The following is a 24,539-nucleotide window of genomic DNA, read 5'->3' on the forward strand; positions in this document are numbered from 1 at the left end:
CACACATAGCTGACCACCCTGATTCTCTAAGGGACCAATTTTATCCCTCACTATCCTCCTGCTTTTAATATAACTGTAGAAGCCTTTCGGATTTACTTCCACCTTATTTGCCAAACCAAACTCGTAACTTCTTTTAGCTTTTCTAATCTCTTTCTTAAGTTTCCTTTTACATTCTTTATATTCCTCGAGCAATTCCTTTACTCCATGCTGCCTATATCTATTGTAGACATCCCTCTTTTTTCGAACCAAGTTTCTAATATCCCTTGAAAACCATGGCGCTTTCAAACCTTTAACCTTTCCTTTCAACCGAACAGGAACATAAAGATTCTGTACCCTCATAATTTCACCCTTAAATGACCTCCATTTCTCTATTACATCCTTCCCATAAAACAATTTGACCCAATCCACTCTCTCTAAATCCCTGATTTGGTGTGTTATATTAAAAGGGAGCGAATACTTATGCAATCAATTATTTTGTGCTTTAATTTATAATTAATTGAGATCACTTTGTAGAGACCTGTTCTCACTTTGACAGAAAAAAGTCTGTTTCTGTTGATCAGTGTCAAAAAGAGTCAAATTAAATCTAGTGATTCAATGTTGAGAAATAAAACATGAGCGTTTACAAGGGGGCTGAATACTTCTTACAGGCATGTACATACACACAGCACACACTCAGGCAAGTAGAGCAAAGCACTCTTGGTTCAACTGCATAATTGTCAGAACACACTGATGCCATCAGCAGTGTTTGAAAGCAACTGTCAGAATTATCAGAAATACATTACCAAACAAAAACACTGTCGCTCAAATGGTTCTTCAAAAAAATAAACAACAGGCACTCTTTTTTCAAACTTCCTTTTTACAATCATTTGATGGATTGGGCACAAGGCACAGATACCTCAATAAGTGACATTACTTGTTGCAGAAATGTGGTTGGTAATGTGCAAATGGGGTCAATAAGCATGAAATGATTTTTAAAAATTTGACATGAAACTATTTTGGCCCCGAATAAGCTTTTACACAACAGATAGACAAAGGTAGCTATGAACCAAGTGCTGGTATATGGGAGTATTTGTAGATGCGTACTTAATGGCTCACATAAGAGCAAAATGGTGCCATCCTGCCCATCAAGTTTGTTCCATCATTTGGCCATAGCTGATTTTTTTCCACTCACCACCCCATTCTTTTGCTTTCTCCCAGTAACCTTTAACCCTTTACTAATCAGGCAACCATTAACCTTTCCTTTAAATATACCCAATGGTTTGGCCTCCACAACCATCTGTAACAATGAATTCCACAGATTCACGTTCTCTGGCTAAAGAAATTCCTCTTCACCTCTGTTCTAAAGGGACGCCCTTCTAGTTTGAGGCTGGGCCCCCTGATCTCAGACTCTCCCACTAATGCAAACATCTGCTCCATGATCACTGTGTCTAGGCCTTTCAATATTCAACATGAACAGGATGATTTGAAGGGCCTGGTGCTGGGATGTGGAAACTCTGCAGTACTCTGACTACCAGTAGCACACAATCAGTGCCTCAATAACTGTTGTAGTGGGCACTTACATGCTAGAAAAGGAGGAAGAAGGAAAATATTAAAAGCCTGACTAAGCTGCCTGGTTACACTGTATATTCCAAAGTGTGCATGCAACTTCCTATATGTATTGCTTTAGTTTGGAAGGAGTGTAAGTTCGTAACTAAGTTCTTTTTGTTTATTTGGACTTCATGGAGTATTAATAAGATGAATTGCTGTCACTTAGTCCACTGCCATTGTGCTCCAAAGTGATGATGAGATGAGGCCTCCGTCGGGCAGAGTCGACCATGGATGTTGTGTGCTAGCTATCTAGGTACGCAAGCCTGGGTAGTACAATACAGAGAGCAAGTTGTTGCCCAAACAGAAAGCTCCCCTCTCCACGCATCTGATGAACCCACAGGAACAGCAGAGGTGGACACAGATTAGCACAAACAGCGGTGCAGTCAGCTTTGAACTCAACATAGGACTGCCTTAGGGTCTCCAACTCCAGAATTTTCCCTCAGGGTTTTCTCCCGAGGCCTTCCCTATGAATGGTTAAAGCCACAAGGCATCAGAGGTTTGAGATCAGTTTTCCTTCTCCTAGATGAGCTGCCACCCACAGCTGATGAGCCCCATCTGCCTCAAGCAACTGGTTTTGAGGCGCCAGGAACTCGCCTTTGCCCTTTCTCCTGTCAGTAGAAACGGTTCCACCCGGCTTAATAGCTAAGTTACACACGAAGGCCAGGAGCTGGACTTAGTTGTCAGAGCCTCAAATAGCTTCGGAGTACCCACTCTATAATAAAAAATACCCAGTACATGTCAACGCTCTTCAACGCACTGGGTACCTACATTTCATGGTTAGAAGTTACCTTCAGAATCCAGCCTGATCTGCTGCACAAAGAAAATAAACTAAAGCAGTCCGACTTTCACTCTCCTTACACAACCCTCAGAGTACCACTTCTTCCACCGTGCCCCGATTGTTGTAAATAGCTTTCGGTCTTGTATCGTAGTCTCATATCCATTATTTCAGTAAACACTTTGTTTTTATTGGGAAGCACAGTACATCCAGTACAAAAGTAAACTTTATTACATACACTGAAATTAGAAATCAAACTTTAAGAAAACACCTTTCAGCAGAGTATTCAAATAAAGATTCTTTTTAAAAAGCTGCATAAACTCCATCTGAATATAAATTCTCCATTGCTAGGGATAGGGAAACTTCACTGAACGGAGAGATAATTACAAAGCTTCAGGATAAAATCTGGAGGACTTGCCGCATGCGTTCAATCTTCTCTTGGCTGAACACAGTGGGATCATCTATTCAAGTGAAAACATATGAGAAGAATTACTTTTCTTCATATAGAATATATGAATTGTGCTTAATAGATACTTATTTCACTCTGTCACTCAGTGACTCCCTTTCTCTTCTGGTTTTAAGGATATCTGGAAACAGGGCAATGATTCTGTACAGGTTTTATACACAGTGAGCTGCTGGCAAACTAGTATAAATAGAGAGTGAAGAGAATAAACAAAGTAAGAGGAAGAATAGAAAAAAGGAAGAAAAAGGAGAAATGAAGGAAAGCACAAAGGGAAAGAAGAGAAGGGAATGGAGAAGGGAAGGATGTGTGAGGAGAGAAGAGGAAAGGGAGTGAATGATGGGGGAGAGGAATGAGAGGGAGAAAGATGGATAAAGAGAAAGAAAAGACGGAGGGAAAGAAGGAATGAGGGAGGATAGTGGAAGAGGAAAGATATGGAGTGAGTGAAGGTGGAGAGAAATGTAGATGATAAATAAAAGACACTAGCAAAGGAGAACACAGTCCATGGGAATAAAAAAGATGCATTTATATAGCTCCATTCCTGTTCAATGTGCCAAAGGTTCATTTGAAGTGTTTTTATTGTAGTAATATATGGAGCACAGTAGTCAATATGCACAGCACGGACCCAGAAACAGCAAAAGCAAAATGATCATGGCCAGATATGACTACAATGCTTTCTAGTAGTAATCTTTTAAGCATCTTCACTTCTGAAATTATACTGAAACTGTCTGTAATAATTGGATGTAAAGAGCTATAATCATAGAATTTTAAGTTTACTACTTGTCACAAAGCTTTTGTCAATGTAATCATATATGTATAATGTATATTTCACAATAAAGCCTTGAACATAATGCAGTCATATTCCATGAAGCTATGCATTTTCCTGAGGCTGAGCAACACTAAACCTGCTGTCTATCAGTCACTACAACTTTCCAATAAAGCTTGAAATGTTGTTTCATAGCCTATGAATAATTGCATAAACCTCTTAAGGTCTCCCTCTGCAGGTGCCATGTGAGGTGTAATCAAATTGTCACACACGTTCTGAATGATTACCACTCACAATGACTCTAATCCCCAGCTTCCACTTGCATGCGTGCTTGCAAAGCCATGCTGAATGCAAAGTTCCAAAATTGTGGGCCAAGGTTTGCAGATCTCATGGAGTGTCAAAGATTGGAGCAGAGCTGCTGGAATTCCCCGTTCACAAGGGATAACTTCCCTCAGATTACATGCCTGGTTAGTCTTGGCACAGGCTCAGCACACCCAGGCATTTGAAAGGCACAGCAGAAACTTACAATTACGATAAATCAGATTTTAATCAATCATTTTGTCTTATTTTATTATTCTCAATTATTTAAATTATTTTCTGTGCTTTCTTATAACTTTTAAAGTAAATTTTAATTATAGTCATAGACATATCATTACAGAAACAGGCCTCAACACAACACATTCTTCCTGCTGAAGATACCTATCTAACAAAGTCCCTTTTGCCCGCATTTGGCCCATATCTTTTTTATTCTCTCTTAACCATTTATCTGTCCAAGCATTGTAATTGAACCCACTTCTACCACTATCTCTGGCAGCTTGTTTCAAATACCACCATCCTCCATGTGAAAATCTTTAAATCTTTCTCCTTGCACCTTAAACCTATGTCCTTCAGTTTTAGATTTATCCATCTGGAAAAAAGTCTGTGACTATCAACCCCATCTATGTTTTGAATATTTTAATAGCTTGTCTCCTTTGTAGATAGTTTTGAAAGGATTTTGCTATGTACAGTGTTACGTACTCATGACATGACAGTGGTACCCTTGTCACATGACTGGGGTTGAAGCTATACTGGACTTGAGGTAATGGTCTTGTGATGGTGGAGTGATGTCATTTTCCTGCCAGTAGAGGTCATGTGACAGTTTTTTTTTACAGGTTATAAAAGGAAGACCCCACCCTGTGAGGAGGGGCAGTTTGTGGCTGGATTTGCCAAGTTGACTTCATGCCACTGCGTGATTTAATGTGATGACGCAGTTTAGTTGAAAGATGAAGTTTTATCTAATGCCTAAAGTTTAAAAGGTCATTGCCAGCAGTTTCTTTACAATACTGCTAGTTTAAGAATCAGTGGAGAGTGAAGATCGGAGTTCGGGAGTTAAAGATCGAGGAGAATCGAATTTCGACGGTGAAACAGGTTCGGCCTTATTTGATCCTTATTCGAAAGGAATTCGTTGACTGTTCTCGTGTTAATCTCTGCGGGATAGCAGAAGATTGAGGACAGTGTGATAAAGGAAAGGTCAGTGCCTTTAAGCCGTTTTGTTTCGTAAATTCTTCGTGGGAAAAGTTCGACACCAGGGAATGAAGCAAAGCGACGTGAAAGAGAATTTAAATCGTCTTAAAAAGTCTCTCCTTTTAAATGGACTGTGAGCATTTTGAACTTTTGGCAATACCACTTTTAAGAACTGTTTTTGCAACATCGCTTTAAGAACTGTTTGAGCTACATCGCTTTAAGGACTATTTAAGTTGCCTCACAGCAGCTGATTTCCGGTTACGTTAGTGTTTGTTTACTTTTGGGGGGTTTGTTTTCAGTGTTTAATAAAAGTGTTGTGTACAATGTCCTGTGTATGTTACTAAAAAGGGCTTCTTTGGTTTGTTACAAGTAGGAATGCTTCTTTGTCTGTTAAAAGTTTCTCTCGCCGTTGTTTCGCTTTAGAATGGCTGATATGGTAATTGTATTCATTTGTTAATCAATGGGGAATGTTATTGTGTTTTGTGAGGCTGGGAACTTGGGGGAGGGGTTGCATGGGTTTGGGGGTGTGAGGAGAGTCGGGAGGAGAGACGGACGAGGAAGGTGGACGGGCACTGGACGGCTCGTAGGACCACCGCGACTGGCGCTATACGGCTCGTAAGACCACCGGGTGGTCCCAGGGGTGACGACGTGGCTGTCGGATGATTCGTTGATTGAGCTCCTACAATGTGCACTACACTGACTGAACTTTGATAAATTGGCGCCTTTTGTTTTTTTCTTTCCTTGTATATATATATATATTGTATTGCCTAATACTTCTTTAGTTAATGTTAGTAAATTCTATAAAGTGTATTTCATTACGGTATTTGGTGTGAAGTTGATACGGAGAGCGGCGCGAGGCATAAACTCGATTCTCACAGCACCTGCGTGTACGGGAGGTGGGTTGGTGTGTGGCTGGATCTCCTTTTCCCCTAGACATATACCAACCTGTTGGGTAAGTGTTACAGTTGTTTGTTATATAAACCCTTGCCTAACTCATCTGTTCATTGTTGCCTGAATACGTAACAACAGTGCCTTGAAAAACTACTCAGCCCCCATAAATATTTTCATACCTTACTATATCATTTCTTAATTCTGAAATATATAGAAGGATTTTTTAGCTAATCTACAAAACATTATGTGTACATGGCTCTACAATCTCTAAGACCTCAGACAAACAGGTAATAATGGAAGTGTAGATTGAAAGAAGCCCTGGCTAAAAAAAATCCTATATTTGAAATATATTGAAGGATTTTTGAGCTAATCTACAACACATTTTGTGTTCATAGCTCCACAATCTCTTAGGCCTTGCACAAAACAGGTAATTATGGAAGAGTAAGCACGAGGAAATCTGCAGATGCTGGAAATTCAAACACACACAGAAAATCCAGGTGGAACACAGCAGGCCAGGCAGCATATATAGGGAGAAGCACTGTTGATGTTTCGGGCTGAGACACTTCGTCAGGACTAACTGAAAGGAAAGATACTAAGAGATTTGAAAGTAGTGGGGGGAGGGGGAAATGCAAAATGATAGGAGAAGACCGGAGGGAGTGGGATGAAGCTAAGAGCTGGAAAGGTGATTGGCAAAAGTGATACAGAGCTGGAGAAGGGAAAAGATCATGGGACAGGAGGCCTAGGGAGAAAGAAAGGAGGAGGGGAGCACAAAGGAGGACTTTGTGATATGGTGCAACTCAAACTACCTGCGTCTCAATGTCACCAAGACCAAGGAGATGGTGGTGGACTTTAGGAGATCTAGGCCTCATATGGAGCCAGTGATCATTAATGGAGAATGTGTGGAGCAGGTTAAGACCTACAAGTATCTGGGAGTACAGTTGGACGAGAAGCTAGACTGGACTGCCAACACAGATGCCTTGTGCAGGAAGGCACAGAGTCGACTGTACTTCCTTAGAAGGTTGGCGTCATTCAATGTCTGCAGTGAGATGCTGAAGATGTTCTATAGGTCAGTTGTTGAGAGCGCCCTCTTCTTTGTGGTGGCGTGTTGGGGAGGAAGCATTAAGAAGAAGGACGCCTCACGTCTTAATAAGCTGATAAGGAAGGCGGGCTCTGTCGTGGGCAAAGTACTGGAGAGTTTAACATCGGTAGCTGAGCGAAGGGCGCTGAGTAGGCTACGGTCAATTATGGAAAACCCTGAACATCCTCTACATAGCACCATCCAGAGACAGAGAAGCAGTTTTCAGCGACAGGTTACTGTCGATGCAATGCTCCTCAGACAGGATGAAGAGGTCAATACTCCCCAATGCCATTAGGCTTTACAATTCAACTGCCAGGACTTAAGAACTTTTTTAAAGCTATTATTAATGCTTTTTGAGTTAGTGATTTAGATGCATATCATATTATTACTGAGTTAAGTATTGTATGTAATGAGTTTTTGCTACAACAAGTGTATGGGACATTGGAAAAAATGTTGAATTTCCCCATGGGGATGAATAAAGTATCTATCTATCTATCTATCATCTATCAGAGGAAGATGGAGAACAGGCAGAGTGATGGGCAGAGAGAGAGAAAAAAAACAAACAACTAAATATGTCAGGGATGGGGTAAGAAGGGGAGGAGGGGCATTAACGGAAGTTAGAGAAGTCAATGTTCATGTCATCAGGTTGGAGGCTACCCAGCCGGTATATAAGGTGTTGTTCCTCCAACCTGAGTGTGGCTTCATCTTGACAGTAGAGGAGGCCATGGATAGACATATTAAAATGGGAATGGGACGTGGAATTAAAATGTGTAGCCATTGGGAGATCCTGCTTTCTCTGGTGGACAGAGCGTAGGTGTTCAGTGAAACGCTCTCCCAGTCTGCGTCGGGTCTCACCAATATATAAAAGGCCACACCGGGAGCACCGGATACAGTATACCACACCAGCCGACTCACAGGTGAAGTGTCACCTCACCTGGAAGGACTGTCTGGGGCCCTGAATGGTGGTGAGGGAGGAAGTGTAAGGGCAGGTGTAGCACTTGTTCCGTTTACAAGGATAAGTGCCAGGAGGGAGATTGGTGGGAAGGGATGGGGGGGACGAGTGGACAAGGGAGTCATGTAGGGAGTGATCCCTGCACAAAGTGGGGGGGGGGGGAGGGAAAGATGTGCTTGGTAGTGGGATCCCGTTGGAGGTGGCGGAAGTTACGGAGAATTATACGTTGGACCTGGAGGCTGGTGGGGTGGTAGGTGAGGACAAGGGGAACCCTATCAGGAGTGGGGTGGTGGGCGGATGGGGTGAGGGCAGATGTGCGGGAAATGGGAGAGATGCATTTGAGAGCAGAGTTGATGGTGGAAGAAGGGAAGCCCCTTTGTTTAAAAAAGGAAGACATCTCCTTCATCCTGGAATGAAAAGCCTCATCCTGAGAGCAGATGCGGCAGAGACGGAGGAATTGTGAGAAGGGGATAGCATTTTTGCAAGAGACAGGGTGGGAAGAGGAATAGTCCGGGTAGCTGTGAGAGTCTGTAGGCTTATAGTAGATATCAATAGATAAACTACATTATATAATATAGATTATGAAAGTAGATTATGGAAGAGTGGCAAGAAAGAAGCCCTGGCTAAAAAGTTTCCTAAATTTGAAATATATTGAAGGATTTTTGAGCTAATCTACAAAACATTGCGTGTCATATCAAAAATAAAACTTCCAAGACGTCAACAATTTACTAAAAATTTAAAACCAAAATTGTGAGGCTGAAAAAGTATCCATCCCCTGTGTAATCACTACACTAACTTTCCTCAGGTGCAATACAATATATTACCTTACCAACACACCCAATTTGTTGATGTGGAAATGTGGGAGATCAACCATTTTCCATGAATTCATAAGAATAAATACTCTGTCTCTTTTTAAGGGTCAACAGTACTACTGATTTTCAACAGACCAAACCAAAATGAAGACGAAAGATCATTCAAAGCAAGTCACGGAAATGATAATAAAGAAGCACAGATCCGGGGAAGGGTATAAGACAATCTCAAAGGCACTCAACATAACTCAGAAATCAGTGCAGTCCACTGTGAAAAAGTGGATAAAATATGAAACCACAGCCACACTGCTTAGCTCAGACCACCCCTCTAGACTTAGTCACCGGTGAAGAATGGCACTTGTAAGAGAGGCTACTGTGACACCAACTGTAACTCTGAGTGAGTTGTAGAAGTCCGTGGCTGCAATTGGAGATGAAGTTCATGGCTCCACAATCTCTAAAGCCTTACACAAAGCAGACATTTATGGAAGAGTAACAAGAAAGAAGCCATGGCTGTAAAAAAGCATATCCTTGCCTATAAAGACATTGCAAAGCATCACTTAGTAGATAGGCCTTGTGGTTGGATGAGACTAAAGTGGAGCTTTTTGGCCTTAACACTAAGCAGTACGTGCAGTGTAAATCTAATATTGTGCTTCAGCTATCCCTACTGTAAAGTATGGTGGAGGTAACATCGTACTGTTGAGATGCTTTTCAAAAGGTCAGGATTGATGGGAAATTGAATACTGCTAGCTATAGAGAAATCCTGGATAAAAACCAGCTAGCCTCTATCAGAAAGTTTAAGCTGGAGAGGAAGTTTGTCATTTAGCAGGACAATAACCCAAAACACCAGAGCAACCATGGAATGGCTTCAAATGAAGAAAATTGATGCCCTTGAGTGGCCCTGTCAGAGCCCTGACATTAGCTTGTTCAAACATTTCTGGCAAGACCTGAAGGTTGCTGTCCACTGCCACTTCCCAAGTAACCTGGAACAGCTTGAGCAATTTTGCACCGAGGAATGGGCAAATCTATCGCATTGTGCAAAGCTAGCAGAGACTTGTCCAAAAAGACCACTGGCTGTAATAGCTGTGAGAGATGGTTCAACTAAGTACTGAGCAAAGTGGGATAAATACTTTTGACCTACTACCATTTCAGTTTTTGAACTTTTAGTTTTTCATGCTTTCCATTTTTCCCTCTTTTTTGGGCTCTACAGTGAAAAAAAAGGAGCTTGTGATGCACAAATAAAAAATTCTAAGTTAAATCAATCAAAATCCCTGGTTGTAATACTCATTTATGTGAACAAAGGGTTGGGGACTGAATACTTCTACAAGGCCCTGTACAAAGGCTTTCAGGGAGGATCAAGAACAGGGCATTCTCTGGTTCATTAAAAAATAATCTTTTAAGATTCACAGCTTCTCTTGGAAACTCTCAGCCAACATAATCATCCTTACAGATCCAGACCCGCCAAGTTTAGCTCAACAGGAAAAATGAGTAGTTGACACCATGTAACAAAATCTAGGCTGTTCATCGAATATTTACCTGTAGAGTCAGATTCCTTAATCAGTGCCTCCGTTTTCTGAATGGTTAGATCTCGAGCATTTCCTTTCAGTCCTTCCAAATAACCCAGAAGCAGAGTAAAGTGCTCATCAGAAATCTAAAATAGATGAGAAACCAGTCAGTAAATTAGCAGTGTCAAAGGAGTTCCACAACCACTACCACAAAATGCTCCCTATAAAAGTATATTCTTAACTTACATTTTCATAAATTATCAAAGGGCATTATTGGGCGAGTACATTGATAATAATTATTTCGATGTTCCAAGTATGAAATTCCAAAAAACATGAGTTTAATATTTCCTGGCCACTTATTAAGCTATTGGAACTCCACACTTTGTTTATTGACCCCATTCTCTCTACCCAACACTTCAACAAAAACATAACGACAGATTCAGCCCTCAATATTGGTCATCTACTTAAGACCATAAGATATAGGAGCAGAATTAGGCCATTTAACCCATTGAGTTTGCTCCGCCATTTCATCACGGCTGATCCATTTTTCCTCTCAACTCCAATCTCTTGCCTTCCACCCCATCCTCCGTCCCATATCCCTTCATGCCCTGACCAATCATGAATCTATCAACCTCTGCCTTAAAATATACATAAAGGCCTCCACAGCTGCCTGTAGCAATGAATTCAACAGATTCACCACTCTCTGGCTAAAAAAATTCCTCCTCATCCCTGTTCTAAAAGGACGCTCCTCTATTTAGAGTCTCTGTCCTTGGGACTTGGACAACCCCACCACAGGACACACCTTTCCACATCCACTCTATCAAGACCATTCGATAGGTTTCAATTAGGTCACCCTTCATTCTTCTAAACTCCAGTGAATACAGGACCAGAGCCATCAAATGCACTTCATTTGACAGGTCGTTTAACCCCAAAATCACTTTCATGATTCTCCTTTGAATCCTCTCCAGTTTCAGCACATCCTTTCTAAGATAACAGGCCCAAAAGAACATAAGTACCCTGTCAGGCCTCATCATTGTTTTATAAAGTCTCAACATTAATTCCTTATTTTTATATTCTAGTCCTCTCGAAATGAATTCTAACATCACATTTGCCTTCTGCACCACAGACTCAACCTGGAAATTAACCTTTAGGGAATCCTGCACAAGGACTCTCAAATCCCTTTGCACCTCAGATTTTCATATTTTCTCTCCATTTAGAAAATAATCAACCCTTTAATTTCTTCAACCAAAGTGCAGGATCATACACTTCCCAACTCTGTATTCTATTTGCCTCTTCTTTGCCCATTCTGCTAATCTGTCGAAGACTTCTGTAGCCTCCCTATTTCCACAAAACTACCTGCCCTACCACCTCTCTTTGTATCATCTCAACTTGGCAACAAAGCCATCAATTCCATCAGCCAAATCATTGACATATTACGTAAAAAGAATTGGTCCCAACTCAGATTCCTGTGGAGCACTACTAGTCACTGGCAGCCAGCCAGAAACTGCCCCCTTTATTCACACACTTTACCTTCTGCCAGTTAGCCACAGCTTTATCCATGCTACAATCTTTCTTGTAATACCAGGGGCTCATAGCTTGTTAAGCAGCCTCATGTGTGGCACCTTGTAAAAGGCCTTCTGAACATCCAAGTACACGACATCAATCAATTATCCTTTGTGTATCCTGCTTGTTATTTCTTCAAAGAATTCCAACAGATTTGTCAGGTAAGATTTTCCCTTGAGGAAACCATTCTGACCACGGCCAATTTTATCATGTGCCGCCAAGTACCTTAAATTAAATCATTAACAATTGACTCCAACATCTTCCCAACTACTGAGGTCAGACTAACTGGCCTATAATTTCCCTTCTTGAAGAGTGGATGACACTTGCAATTTTCCAGTCTTCTGGAACCATTCTAAAATCCAATGGTTCTTGAAAGTTCATTACTAATGCCTCCACAATACCTTTAGCCAACTCTTTCAGAACCCTGGGGTGTATACCATCTGGCCCAGATGACTGAACTACCTTCAGACCTCTCAGTTTCCCAAGACCCATCTCTCTTGTAATGGTAACTTCACACATTTCATGACCCCTGACACCTGCAACTTCCACCATACTGCTGGTCTCTTCCACAGTGAAGATTGATGCAAAATACTTACTCAGTTCATCCACCCTTTCTTTGTCCTCAACTACTACCTCCCCAGCATCGTTTTCCAGTGGTCTGATACCCAACATCACCTCTCTTTTACACTTCAGGCATCTGAGGAAACTTTTGATATCCTCTAATATTATTGGCTAGCTTACTTTCATATTCTATCTTTACCTGCTTAATGACTTTTTAGTTGCTTTCTGTTGGTTTTTAAAAGCTTCCTAATCCTCTAACTTCCCACTAATTTTTGCTCTATTATATGCCCTCTCTTTGGCTTTTATGTTGCCTTTAACTTTCTATGTTAGCCATGGTTGTGTCATCTTGCCTTTATAATTCTTCTTCCTCTTTGGGATGTATATATCCTGTGTCTTCCAAATTGCTTCCAGAAATTCCAGCCATTGCTGAACAGCTGCCATCCCTGCCAGTGTTGTTATCCAATCAATTCAGGCCAACTCCTCTCTCATGCCTCTGTAATTTCCTTTACTCCACTGTAATAATGATACATCTGACTTTAGCTTCTCCTTCTCAGATTTCAGGGTGAATTTGATCATATTATGATCACTTGCCCCTATGGGTTCTTTTACTTTAAGCTCTCTAATCAATTCCAGTTCATTGCACAATACCCAATCCAAACAGCTGGACCCTAGTGGGCTCAACCATGAACTGTCCTAAAAAGCCATCTTGTAGGCATTTTAGAAATTCCCCCCTTAGAATCCCGCATCAACCTGTTTTTCGCAATCTTCGGGCATATTGAAATCCCCCATGACTATTGTAACATTGCTCTTTTGGCCTGCATTTTCTATTTCCCATTGTAACTTGTGTACCACATCCTTACTACTGTTTGAGGGTCTGTACATAACTCCTTTCAGGGTTTTTTTTACCCTTACAGTTCTTTAGCTCTATCCATAACAATTCATCACCTTCCAACCCTATGTCATCTCTTTCATTTTTCATGATTTAATTTCATTTTTTACCCATAGAGCCACACCACCCCCTCAGCCTTCCTGCCTGTCCTTACAAGATAATGTGTATCCGTTGACATTAAGCATGCGATGATAATCTTCTTTCAGCCACGATTCAGTGATACCTGCAACATCATACTTGCCAATCTGTAACTGTTCTACAAGTTCATTGACCTTATTCCGTATACTGCGCACATACTAATATAAAACCTTTAGTCCTGTATTCACCTTTTTAGATTTTGTCCACCTTTTACATTGCAACTCATCTTGTTGACTGCAATTTTGCCCTATCATCAGCCTTTCCTCGCTAGGAATCTCACTACACATTGCCTCTGTTTGTAAGACAACCACCTCATCTTCAGTACATTCACTCTGGTTCCCATCCCCCTGCCAAAAGAGTTTAAACCCACCTGAACAACTCGAACCAACCTGCCCACAAGGCTATTGGATCCCCTGGTGTTCAGGTGTAACCTGTCCCTTATGTACCTATCATACCTTCCCCAGAAGAGATCCCAATGATCCACAAATCTGAACCCCTGCCCCTTACACCACTTCCCCTGAAACGCATTCACCTGCCAAATTGTCCTGTTCTTACCTGACCCCCGCTGGGATGTGACGCAGGCAGTAATCCAGAGATTACTACACTAGAGGTCCTGTTTCCCAGCTTTTTACCTAGCTCCCTAAAATCTCTCTTCAGCACCTCCTCAACTTGTCTACCTATGTCATTGGTGCCAATATGTATCAAGACTTCTGACTACTTACCCTTGCCCTTGAGAATGCCATGGGCACATCTGAGACATCCCTGAACCTTGCACCAGGGAGGCATCATACCATCCAGGTGCCTCTACCGTGCCCACAGAATCTCATCACTGTTCCTCTGACTAAGGAATCTCCTATCACTGTCCTTCTGAACCACAGCACCAGACTAAGTGGAAGAGGCCCATCACCCTCAACAGAATCTAAAGTTATATACTTATTGTTGAGTGGAGCAACCACTGACTGTGCATTTCCCCTCTTTCTTCTGACAGTCACCCATTTACTTGTCTCCTGTAAGCTGGGGGTGGGGGGGGGGCTACCTCCCTGTAGCTCATCTATCACCTCCTCATTCTCCCGTATGTCATTGTTCATCTAGCCACAACGCCAGTTCCTTAATACGTTCTCTCAGGAGCTGCAGTTCAGTGTGTCTGGTGCAGAAATGTTTATCTGGGAGACTGGATGTCTCCAAGACTTTTGCCATATCCCACACACAGTAAAAAGTACAGCCCCCGGAGTCCTCCTCACAATACTATGCACTAATAGATGAGGAATGAACAAATAAAAAGAGAGAGAGATTAATTTACAAGACAATCTACCTCACCCAAGCCTGATGAGCCACTCTAGAGACCGGCCACTCCGCCTGCACCTGAATTATTCTTATTGGCCCTTCCTGATGACTCCCTCGTGCTGACCCAGAAAAACTGCCGCGAAACTCTGCCTTCAAAGTCTTGATCGCTGCCCTGATGAAAAAGCAGCTCTCTTCACGCACCCCTGGTGCGGACTGTCCAACTTAGTGCCTACTTATTAAAAGCAGATGCACCATTAAGCAGGACAATACCAGTATACATTGAAAGTTGGGGAGCCAAGAAAACCTTGGATGCACACACCAGTGAAAGCAAAAACAACCTTATAAAGCACCTTTCATAAACTCAGAGCATCATAAAACTTTACAATGGCCCAATCAAACCAGGAAGTCAACTCTCGTTTATTGAAGAGTGCAGGTGGGTATGCTGGGACCAGAACATGCAATACAGAATGACAAGCACATTAAAAGAGCAAACAACCAGACCTTAGTAAAGCACAACAGTAAGTCAGATCAAAGCTCCACCGTCCTGCCATGGATAGTCATGAACGGTGGTGTACTCGATTTCCTGGTGGACTTTTATGTTCTATGGGGTCTGCAGTCAACAATACTAGGCATGCTACTTATAAGGTAGGTCATAACCAGAGACGATGATGGAGGAGTCTGATGTGATTCTGTGCATTCCACAATGCTGGGCTATTGCTTGGTTTGTCTATGGGTCAGGCCTCCCAATTTAGATACTAGACCCCTGACGTGCATGTGGAGATTTTGCAAGATTGACTAAGCTGACAGCAATTTAACTACGTTCGAATTCAGTGCCTGGATTAACTCTAATGCCTGCTGATTCAACAGTTTTATCCTTTTTCTATTTTAGTGCAATGGCTATAATGCAACTGAATGGCTTGTTCAGCCATTTCAGAAGCACAAGAGTCTGAATGTACAGGTCAGGTCAGACTGAACAAGGAGCAGGTAAAATGTCCAACTGTAGGACATGCAGCAAGACTCTACCAATGTAATAGAGCTGGCCATTATAAAAGCCAGTGTCACTCAAAAACGGTTCTTTAGGAGATCAAGGAAGACCATGATTCAGATAAAGAGAGTTTTCCTTGGGCTTTAGATTCAAATAGACAGGGATGGTGTACTATAGTTCATTTGCAAAATGAGGAAATGATGTTGAGAATGGGCACTGGGGCAGATGTCACAGCCTTTCCCGAATGTCTGTTCATAAAACTGGTGAAGGAAACAGGCAGTACGCTAAACCCAACAAAGAACGTGCTCATGAAGCCAGGGAAACATAAGCTCAGTGTGAAAGGAATGTTTACTACATCCATCCATAAAAAAAATAAGAAACTGTTAAAAGAGGATGTTTATGTTGTTCAGAATCTCCTCTCAACACTACTGGGGTGACCTGTCATCAAGAAACTGAACCTCATCACAAGATTGGATTAGCTAAACGGAAGTAGTACCCGGAAATGTTCACAGGCCTAGGGCTACTGAAAGAAGAGTACCTTTCCAACTGAGGCCAGGAGTGACGCCCTGTTCTCTGACCACAGCAAGTCTATACAAGTCCCATTGATGAACAAAGGCAAAGCCGAACTTGAGATAATGGAGGCGCTTGACATCGTAACTAGGGTGAATGGACTTACTGACTGGTGTGCAGGTGCTGTTCCTGTTCCTAAACCAGATGGCATAGTGAGGATCTGTGTTGATCTAACAGAATTAAATAAGGTATTGAGGTGGTAGAAGTTTATTCTGCCCTCAGTTAAGCACACATTGGATATACTGGGTGGAGCAAAGTTCTTCACCAAACAAAATGCAAACTCAGGGTTCAGGCAGTTCTGTTTAGCTCCTGAATCACAAAAGCTCACAACCTATGCATTCAAGAGACTCCCTTTTGACATCTCATCAGTCCCTGGACTCTTTCAGATGAGGAAGAACCAAATTTTGGAGGGACTGTTAGAAATAGTCTGCCACATGGACAATATAAGCCCAAGTGAGGAATGTAACACAAGAGTGGAAGCTGCCTTGGAAAAACTGAAACAGGATGGAATTACCCAGAAGAAAAAGAAATGTGAATCTGCAAAGTTGGAAGTGAAGTTCTGAGGCCACCAACTAATTCTAGTGCAACTAGATTCAAACAAACTGGCAGGAGTCCAGAACATGGAACAGCCTACAAATGTATCAGAATTCCGCCATTTCCTTGACATGGTAAACCAGCTGGGAAAGATCATTCCAGATTTAGCAGAGAAAACAAAGCTACTATGTGACCTCCTCTCTCAGAGAAACACTTGGACCTGGGGCGCACCCCAGGAGAAGTCAGTCTCATCACTTAAAGCAGAGGTATCTCTCCACCAACATTGGCAATCTTTGATCCGAACAAAGCAACCAAGGTCTGAGTGGACGCCTTTTCCTTTGACCTGGAGGAGTGCTCATGCAAAACTGCAGTGTGTAAGGAAACCGGTGACATATGCATCAAGAGCACAGACTCCTACTGAACAGTGTTATGCTCAAATCGAAAAAGAGATGTTGGCTCTTGTGTGGGCTTGTGAACACTTCAGCTGCTGCTTGGTAGGCACTAAATTCCTACTTGAAACAGACCACAAACCAGTTGTCAGCTTGAAACACTTGGATGACTTATCTTCATGTCTGCAAAGGTTCAGAATGAGGCATACTGTTATGACATTGAGCACATCCCCAGCAAATATTTCACATCAGACACGCTATCGAGGATGTCATGCAAAAGTGAGTGGACAGAAGCTGACTCCACCCTCATGGAAGGTACTAACATCTACTTAGCCAGGTACATGAAAGCATTCTTGCATCATGGACGAACTTTGCGTGTAGTTGGAAAAGAGCTCAATCTGCAGCAACGTCATGCAATATTGTGAGCATGGATGGCCAGCTGTTCCAAAAGGAGCTCACAGACTTAGACCTTACTGGCCTAAAAGAGACATACTCACCGTTCTTGATGGTTTGCAGTTAAAGGGCTCCAGACTCATCATTTCTACTTCTATGCATGCCAAAACCATCAGTCAAATCCACCAAAGGCATCAAGGCATCGAAAAAGTCTCCTAAGAGCAAGGTATGTGGTGTCTTGGCCTGAGCACACAGCTGGGAGATTACATAAAGCTATGTGAAGCAGGCAGAAAGCTGCACAAAACTCGTGCTGAACCCCTCAGTCCCACAGAATTCCCAGATCTTCCATGGCAAATCGCAGGCACAGACATCTTTGAGCTGAAAAGTGACAAATATCTTCTCACTGTAGACTCCTACCCAAGGAACGTTGAGGTGTCCAAGCCATCTTCAACCACAGTTATACAGCACCCGAAAGCTCCATTCTCTCAACAGCTGTATTCTCTCTCAATCTCAGTGACTATAATTTCAATGCAGTTCTATAGAAAAGAAGTACATACCTAAATTTTCTTTTCTTTCAAGAAGGGAAGATGCTGTGATAGTTAATAGAGATATTCCTACGTCACTCAGATCGCCACTCCCACACAGGAGGAGTTCACATACTCTACAAGCTGGGTTATCAATAAAGTTCAATTGACTATCCTGCAGGGATGGCATCGGCGTGCTCTGACAATCCCTCAATATCGAACACAACAGCAGGTAGTAATAATTGATCACCCCATAGTATCCAAGCTTGGACAGGCTTACTTCTCTGCTGTTTTAAGAATCAAGCAGAACAAGAAAGAACCAATTAGCCCTAGCCAGTTTCTTGCAAACACCAGCCAATTGGTTAGATTTCCCCATGCACATGTTTTCCTGAAGATGTCAACATTTTCTTGGACAATGACATCCAGAGAGACCAGATAGATAGATAGATAGATAGATAGATACTTTATTCATCCCCATGGGGAAATTCAACTTTTTTTCCAATGTCCCATACACATGTTGTAGCAAAACTAATTACATACAATACTTAACTCAGTAAAAAATATGATATGCATCTAAATCACTATCTCAAAAAGCATTAATAATAGCTTTTAAAAAGTTCTTAAGTCTTGGCGGTTGAATTGTAAAGCCTAATGGCATTGGGGAGTATTGACCTCTTCATCCTGTCTGAGGAGCATTGCATCGATAGTAACCTGTCGCTGAAACTGGTTCTCTGTCTCTGGATGGTGCTATGTAGAGGATGTTCAGAGTTTTCCATAATTGACCGTAGCCTACTCAGCGCCCTTCGCTCAGCTACCGATGTTAAACTCTCCAGTACTTTGCCCACGACAGAGCCCGCCTTCCTTACCAGCTTATTAAGACGTGAGGCGTCCCTCTTGTTAATGCTTCCTCCCCAACACGCCACCACAAAGAAGAGGGCGCTCTCCACAACTGACCTATAGAACATCTTCAGCATCTCACTACAGACATTGAATGACGCCAACCTTCTAAGGAAGTACAGTCGACTCTGTGCCTTCCTGCACAAGGCATCTGTGTTGGCAGTCCAGTCTAGCTTCTCGTCTAACTGTACTCCCAGATACTTGTAGGTCTTAACCTGCTCCACACATTCTCCATTAATGATCACTGGCTCCATATGAGGCCTAGATCTCCTAAAGTCCACCACCATCTCCTTGGTCTTGGTGATATTGAGACGCAGGTAGTTTGAGTTGCACCATATCACAAAGTCCTGTATCAGTTTCCTATACTCCTCCTCCTGTCCATTCCTGACACACTCCACTATGGCCGTGTCATCAGCGAACTTCTGCACATGGCAGGACTCCGAGTTATATTGGAAGTCTGATGTGTACAGGGTGAACAGGACCGGAGAGAGTACGGTTCCCTGCGGCGCTCCTGTGCTGCTGACCACCGTGTCAGACCTACAGTCTCCCAACCGCACATACTGAGGTCTATCTGTCAAGTAGTCCACTATCCAATCCACCATGTGAGAGTCTACTCCCATCTCCGTTAGTTTGTGCCTTAAGATCTTGGGCTGGATGGTGTTAAAGGCACTAGAGAAGTCAAGGAATGTAATCCTCACAGCACAACTGACCCCATCTAGGTGAGAGAGTGATTTGTGCAGCAAGTACGTGATAGCATCCTCCACTCCCACCTTCTCCTTATACGCAAACTGAAGAGGATCCTGGGCGTGCCTGGTTTGTGGCCTCAGATTCTGTATTATCAGCTGCTCCATGGTCTTCATCACGTGCGACGTCAAGGCAACAGGTCTGAAGTCATTCAACTCCTTTGGTTGTGGACCGATGACCGGAGTTTCATTCTGAAGCTCATTGAAAGGTCAATCTACTTTGGGGAAAGTGACAGCAGAATCCAGGCACCTGACATCTATATACAAGCACTTTTCAGTCACTGGATACAAGCAGAAACAGTAAGGCGTTCTGCTTTGTATTACCTCAGGAGATCAAAGAGAAAGAACTCTGTCCCTTTTCTGTGAAATCCCACTTAATGGTACTGTTTGATACGTAAGCTTAAAAACCTCTGAATACAGAGTTTTATAAAAGATCAGCATCCAACATCTAGACAGAAGAATATTTTAGTAATATTTGCATCAAAAGACAAACGTATTCTTTATGGATACTGGGAACAGCAACTGTGAAATGATGGACTTCACTAAGTGACCTGTGAGTATTTCCAGCATTTTCTGTTTTTGCTTGGACTGAATCCAAGTTGTATGTGCTTCAAGTTCTATGATATCAGATTTGGTCGCATTGTGCTGACTTTATATCCGGAGTTGGCACCTTTTTAAAGTAGAACTACATTCACATTTTCTTGACACCGATGTTTTACCTGGTCACAGTCATACATGTGCTGCAAAAGCCAAGTTTGTCTTATCTTTTGAAATCTCCATTCCTTGTGTTTTTCAGACCACCTACAAAAACAAGATAAGAATGAAAAATTCAGCTAGTTTCAATAAATAACAATACCATTAAATGTACTGTATGTTACCTCTAGACTTAACCATTCCAACGCATTCTGGCAAATCCCCATCTTTCCACCCTCTGTAACTGTGAGGCCTAAAGGCTCCGTACAATTTTCATTACCTCTTTGTGCATGTACTTATGCCTGCTTCTGGTTAAAAAGAACTCTGACAAAGGGTCTTCAATCTGAAACATTAATTCTTGTTTCTTTCCCCACAGGTGAGGTCTGACCAGCTGAGTATTTCCAGTATTTCCTATTTTTATTTTAAATTTCCAGATTCTGCAGTATTTTTTCTTAATTTCAGTTTCTGGTTAAACAGAGCCTTGATTTAAAAAATCATAAATTGAGAACACAAGTTGTACAGTCCTTGAAAATGCACAGATGGTGGAACCAGTTCAGTGGTGAGGTGAGTGAAGTTATCCACACTGGTTCAGGAGCTTGATGGTTCCGCAACCTGATGGTGTGGGACACAAGGCTCCTGTACTTCCTTCTCAATGGCAGCAGCAAGAAGAGAGCATGGTTTGGATGGATGTTGTTTTTTACATGAGTTCAATAGTGGGGAGGGTTTCTCCTGTGATGGGCTGGCCTGTATCCACTAATTCAGCAAACAATGTCATTGCCAGGCCATATTTTATTGTCTACCCTCACTTGCCCTTGAAAAAGTAATGGTATTCTGCCCTTTACAAGGTAGAGAATTTCGACAGATCAGGCTAAGCTGATCGAGGGCTATGAGTCTGCAGTCACATTTAGTCCATTTGAGTAAGGTGGTAGATTTTGTTTTTTCAAGGGGCAATTTACAGTGATATAGTAACCATCTGAGAGAGGTCAGAATTAGGTATTTATGAAAGGAAGAAATGATATGGCAAGCTATTTAAATACATATGTTTGTTGTTCTGTCTTCACAAAGAAAGACCCCAGCGAACTCCCTTGTGGAACATAAACTCATGAGAGGGAGGAAATCAATATTAGGGGAAAGACGATTTTAGAGAAATTTAACATGTATCCCGAAGTGTAGGCCGGAGTCAATTTCTTAAGTTGTATACATTCTGCATGAGTTCAAAAGATTGTAAAGTAGAAAGTAACACTATTTTAAAATGGAGGTAACAGATGGAAGTATAGATCACTCACTTAACTACAGTCAATGGTATGCATAAAGACGAAAAGGAAACTTGAATCCTGTAATCAGCAAATGGCCCTGGTGATCAGCAGTTAATACACATCAGGGCCAAAGAGATTTAACAAATGCTAATGATAAAGACATCGAATAACACTGGAGAATTTTATGTGAAGCAACTCTTTACAAAAAGATTTTCATATAAAAAATAAAAATTTGGTTTATTATTGGTTGAGAGGAAAATGTTGATCAAGACAAACACAGTTAAGTTTAGAAGCAGCTACATTCTATATCTAATGAACTGCAAAGTGGAAGCAAATACATCTCTTAACAGCAATGACACTGAGGTATCTGTAGCTCATTCCAAAATGAACATAAGTGAGTTTTAACAAGTAAGCAATGGTGTGACAACATATCCTTCCTTGACAAAGCAGCCAGGAAAACATATGGCTGCATCAACTGTGATCTAAAGTTCATAATCCATTTACTGCATTGATAAGTCAGAAATTGTAATAAGATGGTCATAAACTTCCAAGCTTACTTGCTCAAAAAATATTTTAAAGTAAAATAAGCCACTGAGTGAATTGTTTGCAGACTGCAATTAGTACACTTTGAATTTCTAATTTACTAAAGCTGAGTGTTTACATCTGTAGCATCGAAACAAGATTTTTTAAAAACAGATCTTTTGTTTCCTCCTACAGTGAATTATTGTCCCCATTTTCCCTGGAAGCCTCGATGCTTGGCTCAAGACTTTCTCTGCTAACAATGAACAGAGAAACGAAGGACTAGTTCAAGTGTATTTAAGAATGTTTGAGGCATTCTTCAGCTTAGTTACTCTGATGAATAAAAGCCCAGAAATACTCATTTGCACAGGGTCCAGAAAGTTGCTTCTCTGGGGCTTGTACAGATGATCTGATGATGTAAAATTAAATCCTTTCCCAACTGCGAAATTTAAAATCAGTTAAATTAAGTACAAGGTGGAAGTAAAGGCAAATAGTCAATTACGTGCTCATGAAACAAGTGTGATTATCATTAGAAACCGATTTTGGTCACTGTTTGCCTTTAGGGAAGGAAATCTGTCATCCGTCTCTAGCCAGGCTTACATGTGGCTTCCAACCAGGACAATGTGGTTGATTTCCCTCTGAATTGGTCTAACAGGCCTTTTGTGCAGCTTAAATAACAAATGTTAGCCTTGCCAGCAGCACTTACAATCCTTGGGATAGGAGTAGGCTTTCTGGACCCCAGGCTACACTAAGATCTGCAAAATAACTGTAATACCTTTGATTAGCAAGTACAAGATAAGATTTAACATGTAAAACAGACCAAACTCTGCCATTTTGGAAAGAGTTCCAACTACTTAGTTTACTTCTAAAAAGGCTGGTTGTGTTTCTAGGACGGCACCTTTTGGTTCATCTTAATAAACTGCATATGTGAATCAAATTATCACATTAGTTTCCTTAATTACTGGGAATATAAACTGAGTTAGTGTAATTTCTGTTTATGATTTAATCCTTGGTGTCTATACGTTATTCTGGTAAATCTGCCTTCACTCCCTCATAGACAAAGGGCCTGGTCTGGAGTTTTAGACTGTAATCCAGGTTGACCTAACCAAGCCCAAGTACTCATTGTCCCACAGCCCATTTGGTATGTGGGAAGATGTGCAAAATCCACACAGACAGGATTCAACCTGGTGCTGTGAGGCTGTGGTTCCACTAGATGCTCCACTCTGCCCATCCACTCACGGTGCCTTGAAAAAAAACATTCGGACCCCACAAGTATTTTCGCATTTTACTGTCTCATTTTCTAAATTTAAAATATATTGAAGTAGGACTCATTTGAGCTAACCTACAATTATTGATCAAAAGAAAAATTACAAAACCTGTCAACAATTTACTAACAAAAACTAAAATTGTGAGACTTCATCCCCTTTGTAATTACCACACTAACTTTCCCCAAGTGTCACACTGTATAAACTCACTCACTTTGTTGATGTAGAAACTTGAAGGATCACCTGTTTTCAATGAATTCATAAGAATAAATATCATTATCATTATACTTTATTGTCACCAATTGATACTAGAATGTACAATCATCACAGTGATATTTGTTTCTGTGCTTCACGCTCCCTTAAGTACAAATCAAATTAAATATAATAAAAATATAAATTATAAATCATAATTAGAAAATAGAAAAGGTACTGCAAGTCAGGTCCAGATATTTGGAAGGTACGGCCCAGATCTGGGTCAGGATCCATTCAGTAGTCTTATCACAGTTGGAATAAAGCTGTTCCCAAATCTGGCCGTACGAATCTTCATGTGCTTGAACCTTCTCCCAGAGGGAAGTGGGACAAAAAGTGTGTTGGCTGGGTGGGTCTTGTCCTTGATTATCCTGGCAGCACTGCTCCGACAGCGTGTGGTGTAAAGTGAGTCCAAGGATGGAAGATTGGTTTGTGTGATGTGCTGGGCTACGTTCACGATCTTCTGCAGTTTCTTCCCGTCTTGGACAGGACAACTTCCATACCAGCTTGTGATACACCCTAGAAGAATGCTTTCTACGGTGCACCTATAAAAATTAGTGAGGGTTTTAGGGGACAGGCCAAATCTCTTCAGCTTTCTCAGGAAGTAAAGGCGCTGGTGGGCCTTTCTTACCCCCTCTCTTTGTAAGTCCAACAGTACGGTAGATTTTCAACAGACCAAACCAAACTGAAGACAAAAGAGCAATCAAGGCAAGTCAGGGAAATGATAATAGAGAAGCACAAATCTGGGAAAGGGTACAAGACAA

The 24,539-nt window shown here is 41.6% G+C and overlaps 1 protein-coding gene across 4 annotated transcripts in view; it reads right to left on the reverse strand.

Annotated features, from left to right (window-relative positions):
• Positions 1 to 2,527: 2,527 nt before the first annotated feature.
• The window catches only part of LOC140735485 (protein cholesin-like), a 397,591-nt gene continuing 375,579 nt past the window's right edge, over positions 2,528 to 24,539 (reverse strand). For all 4 annotated transcript variants that reach the window (XM_073060633.1, XM_073060632.1, XM_073060635.1 and 1 more), the window contains 3 exons: positions 20,513 to 20,594; positions 10,355 to 10,469; positions 2,528 to 2,823 (listed from right to left, as the gene is read on the reverse strand). In XM_073060633.1, coding sequence (XP_072916734.1) covers positions 2,756 to 2,823; positions 10,355 to 10,469; positions 20,513 to 20,594 — 265 coding nt within the window. In that variant the 3' untranslated portion in view covers positions 2,528 to 2,755. The remainder of the gene's footprint in view (positions 2,824 to 10,354; positions 10,470 to 20,512; positions 20,595 to 24,539) is intronic.

The sequence above is a fragment of the Hemitrygon akajei genome, chromosome 11, assembly GCF_048418815.1.
Source record: "Hemitrygon akajei chromosome 11, sHemAka1.3, whole genome shotgun sequence".
Lineage (NCBI taxonomy): Eukaryota > Metazoa > Chordata > Chondrichthyes > Myliobatiformes > Dasyatidae > Hemitrygon > Hemitrygon akajei.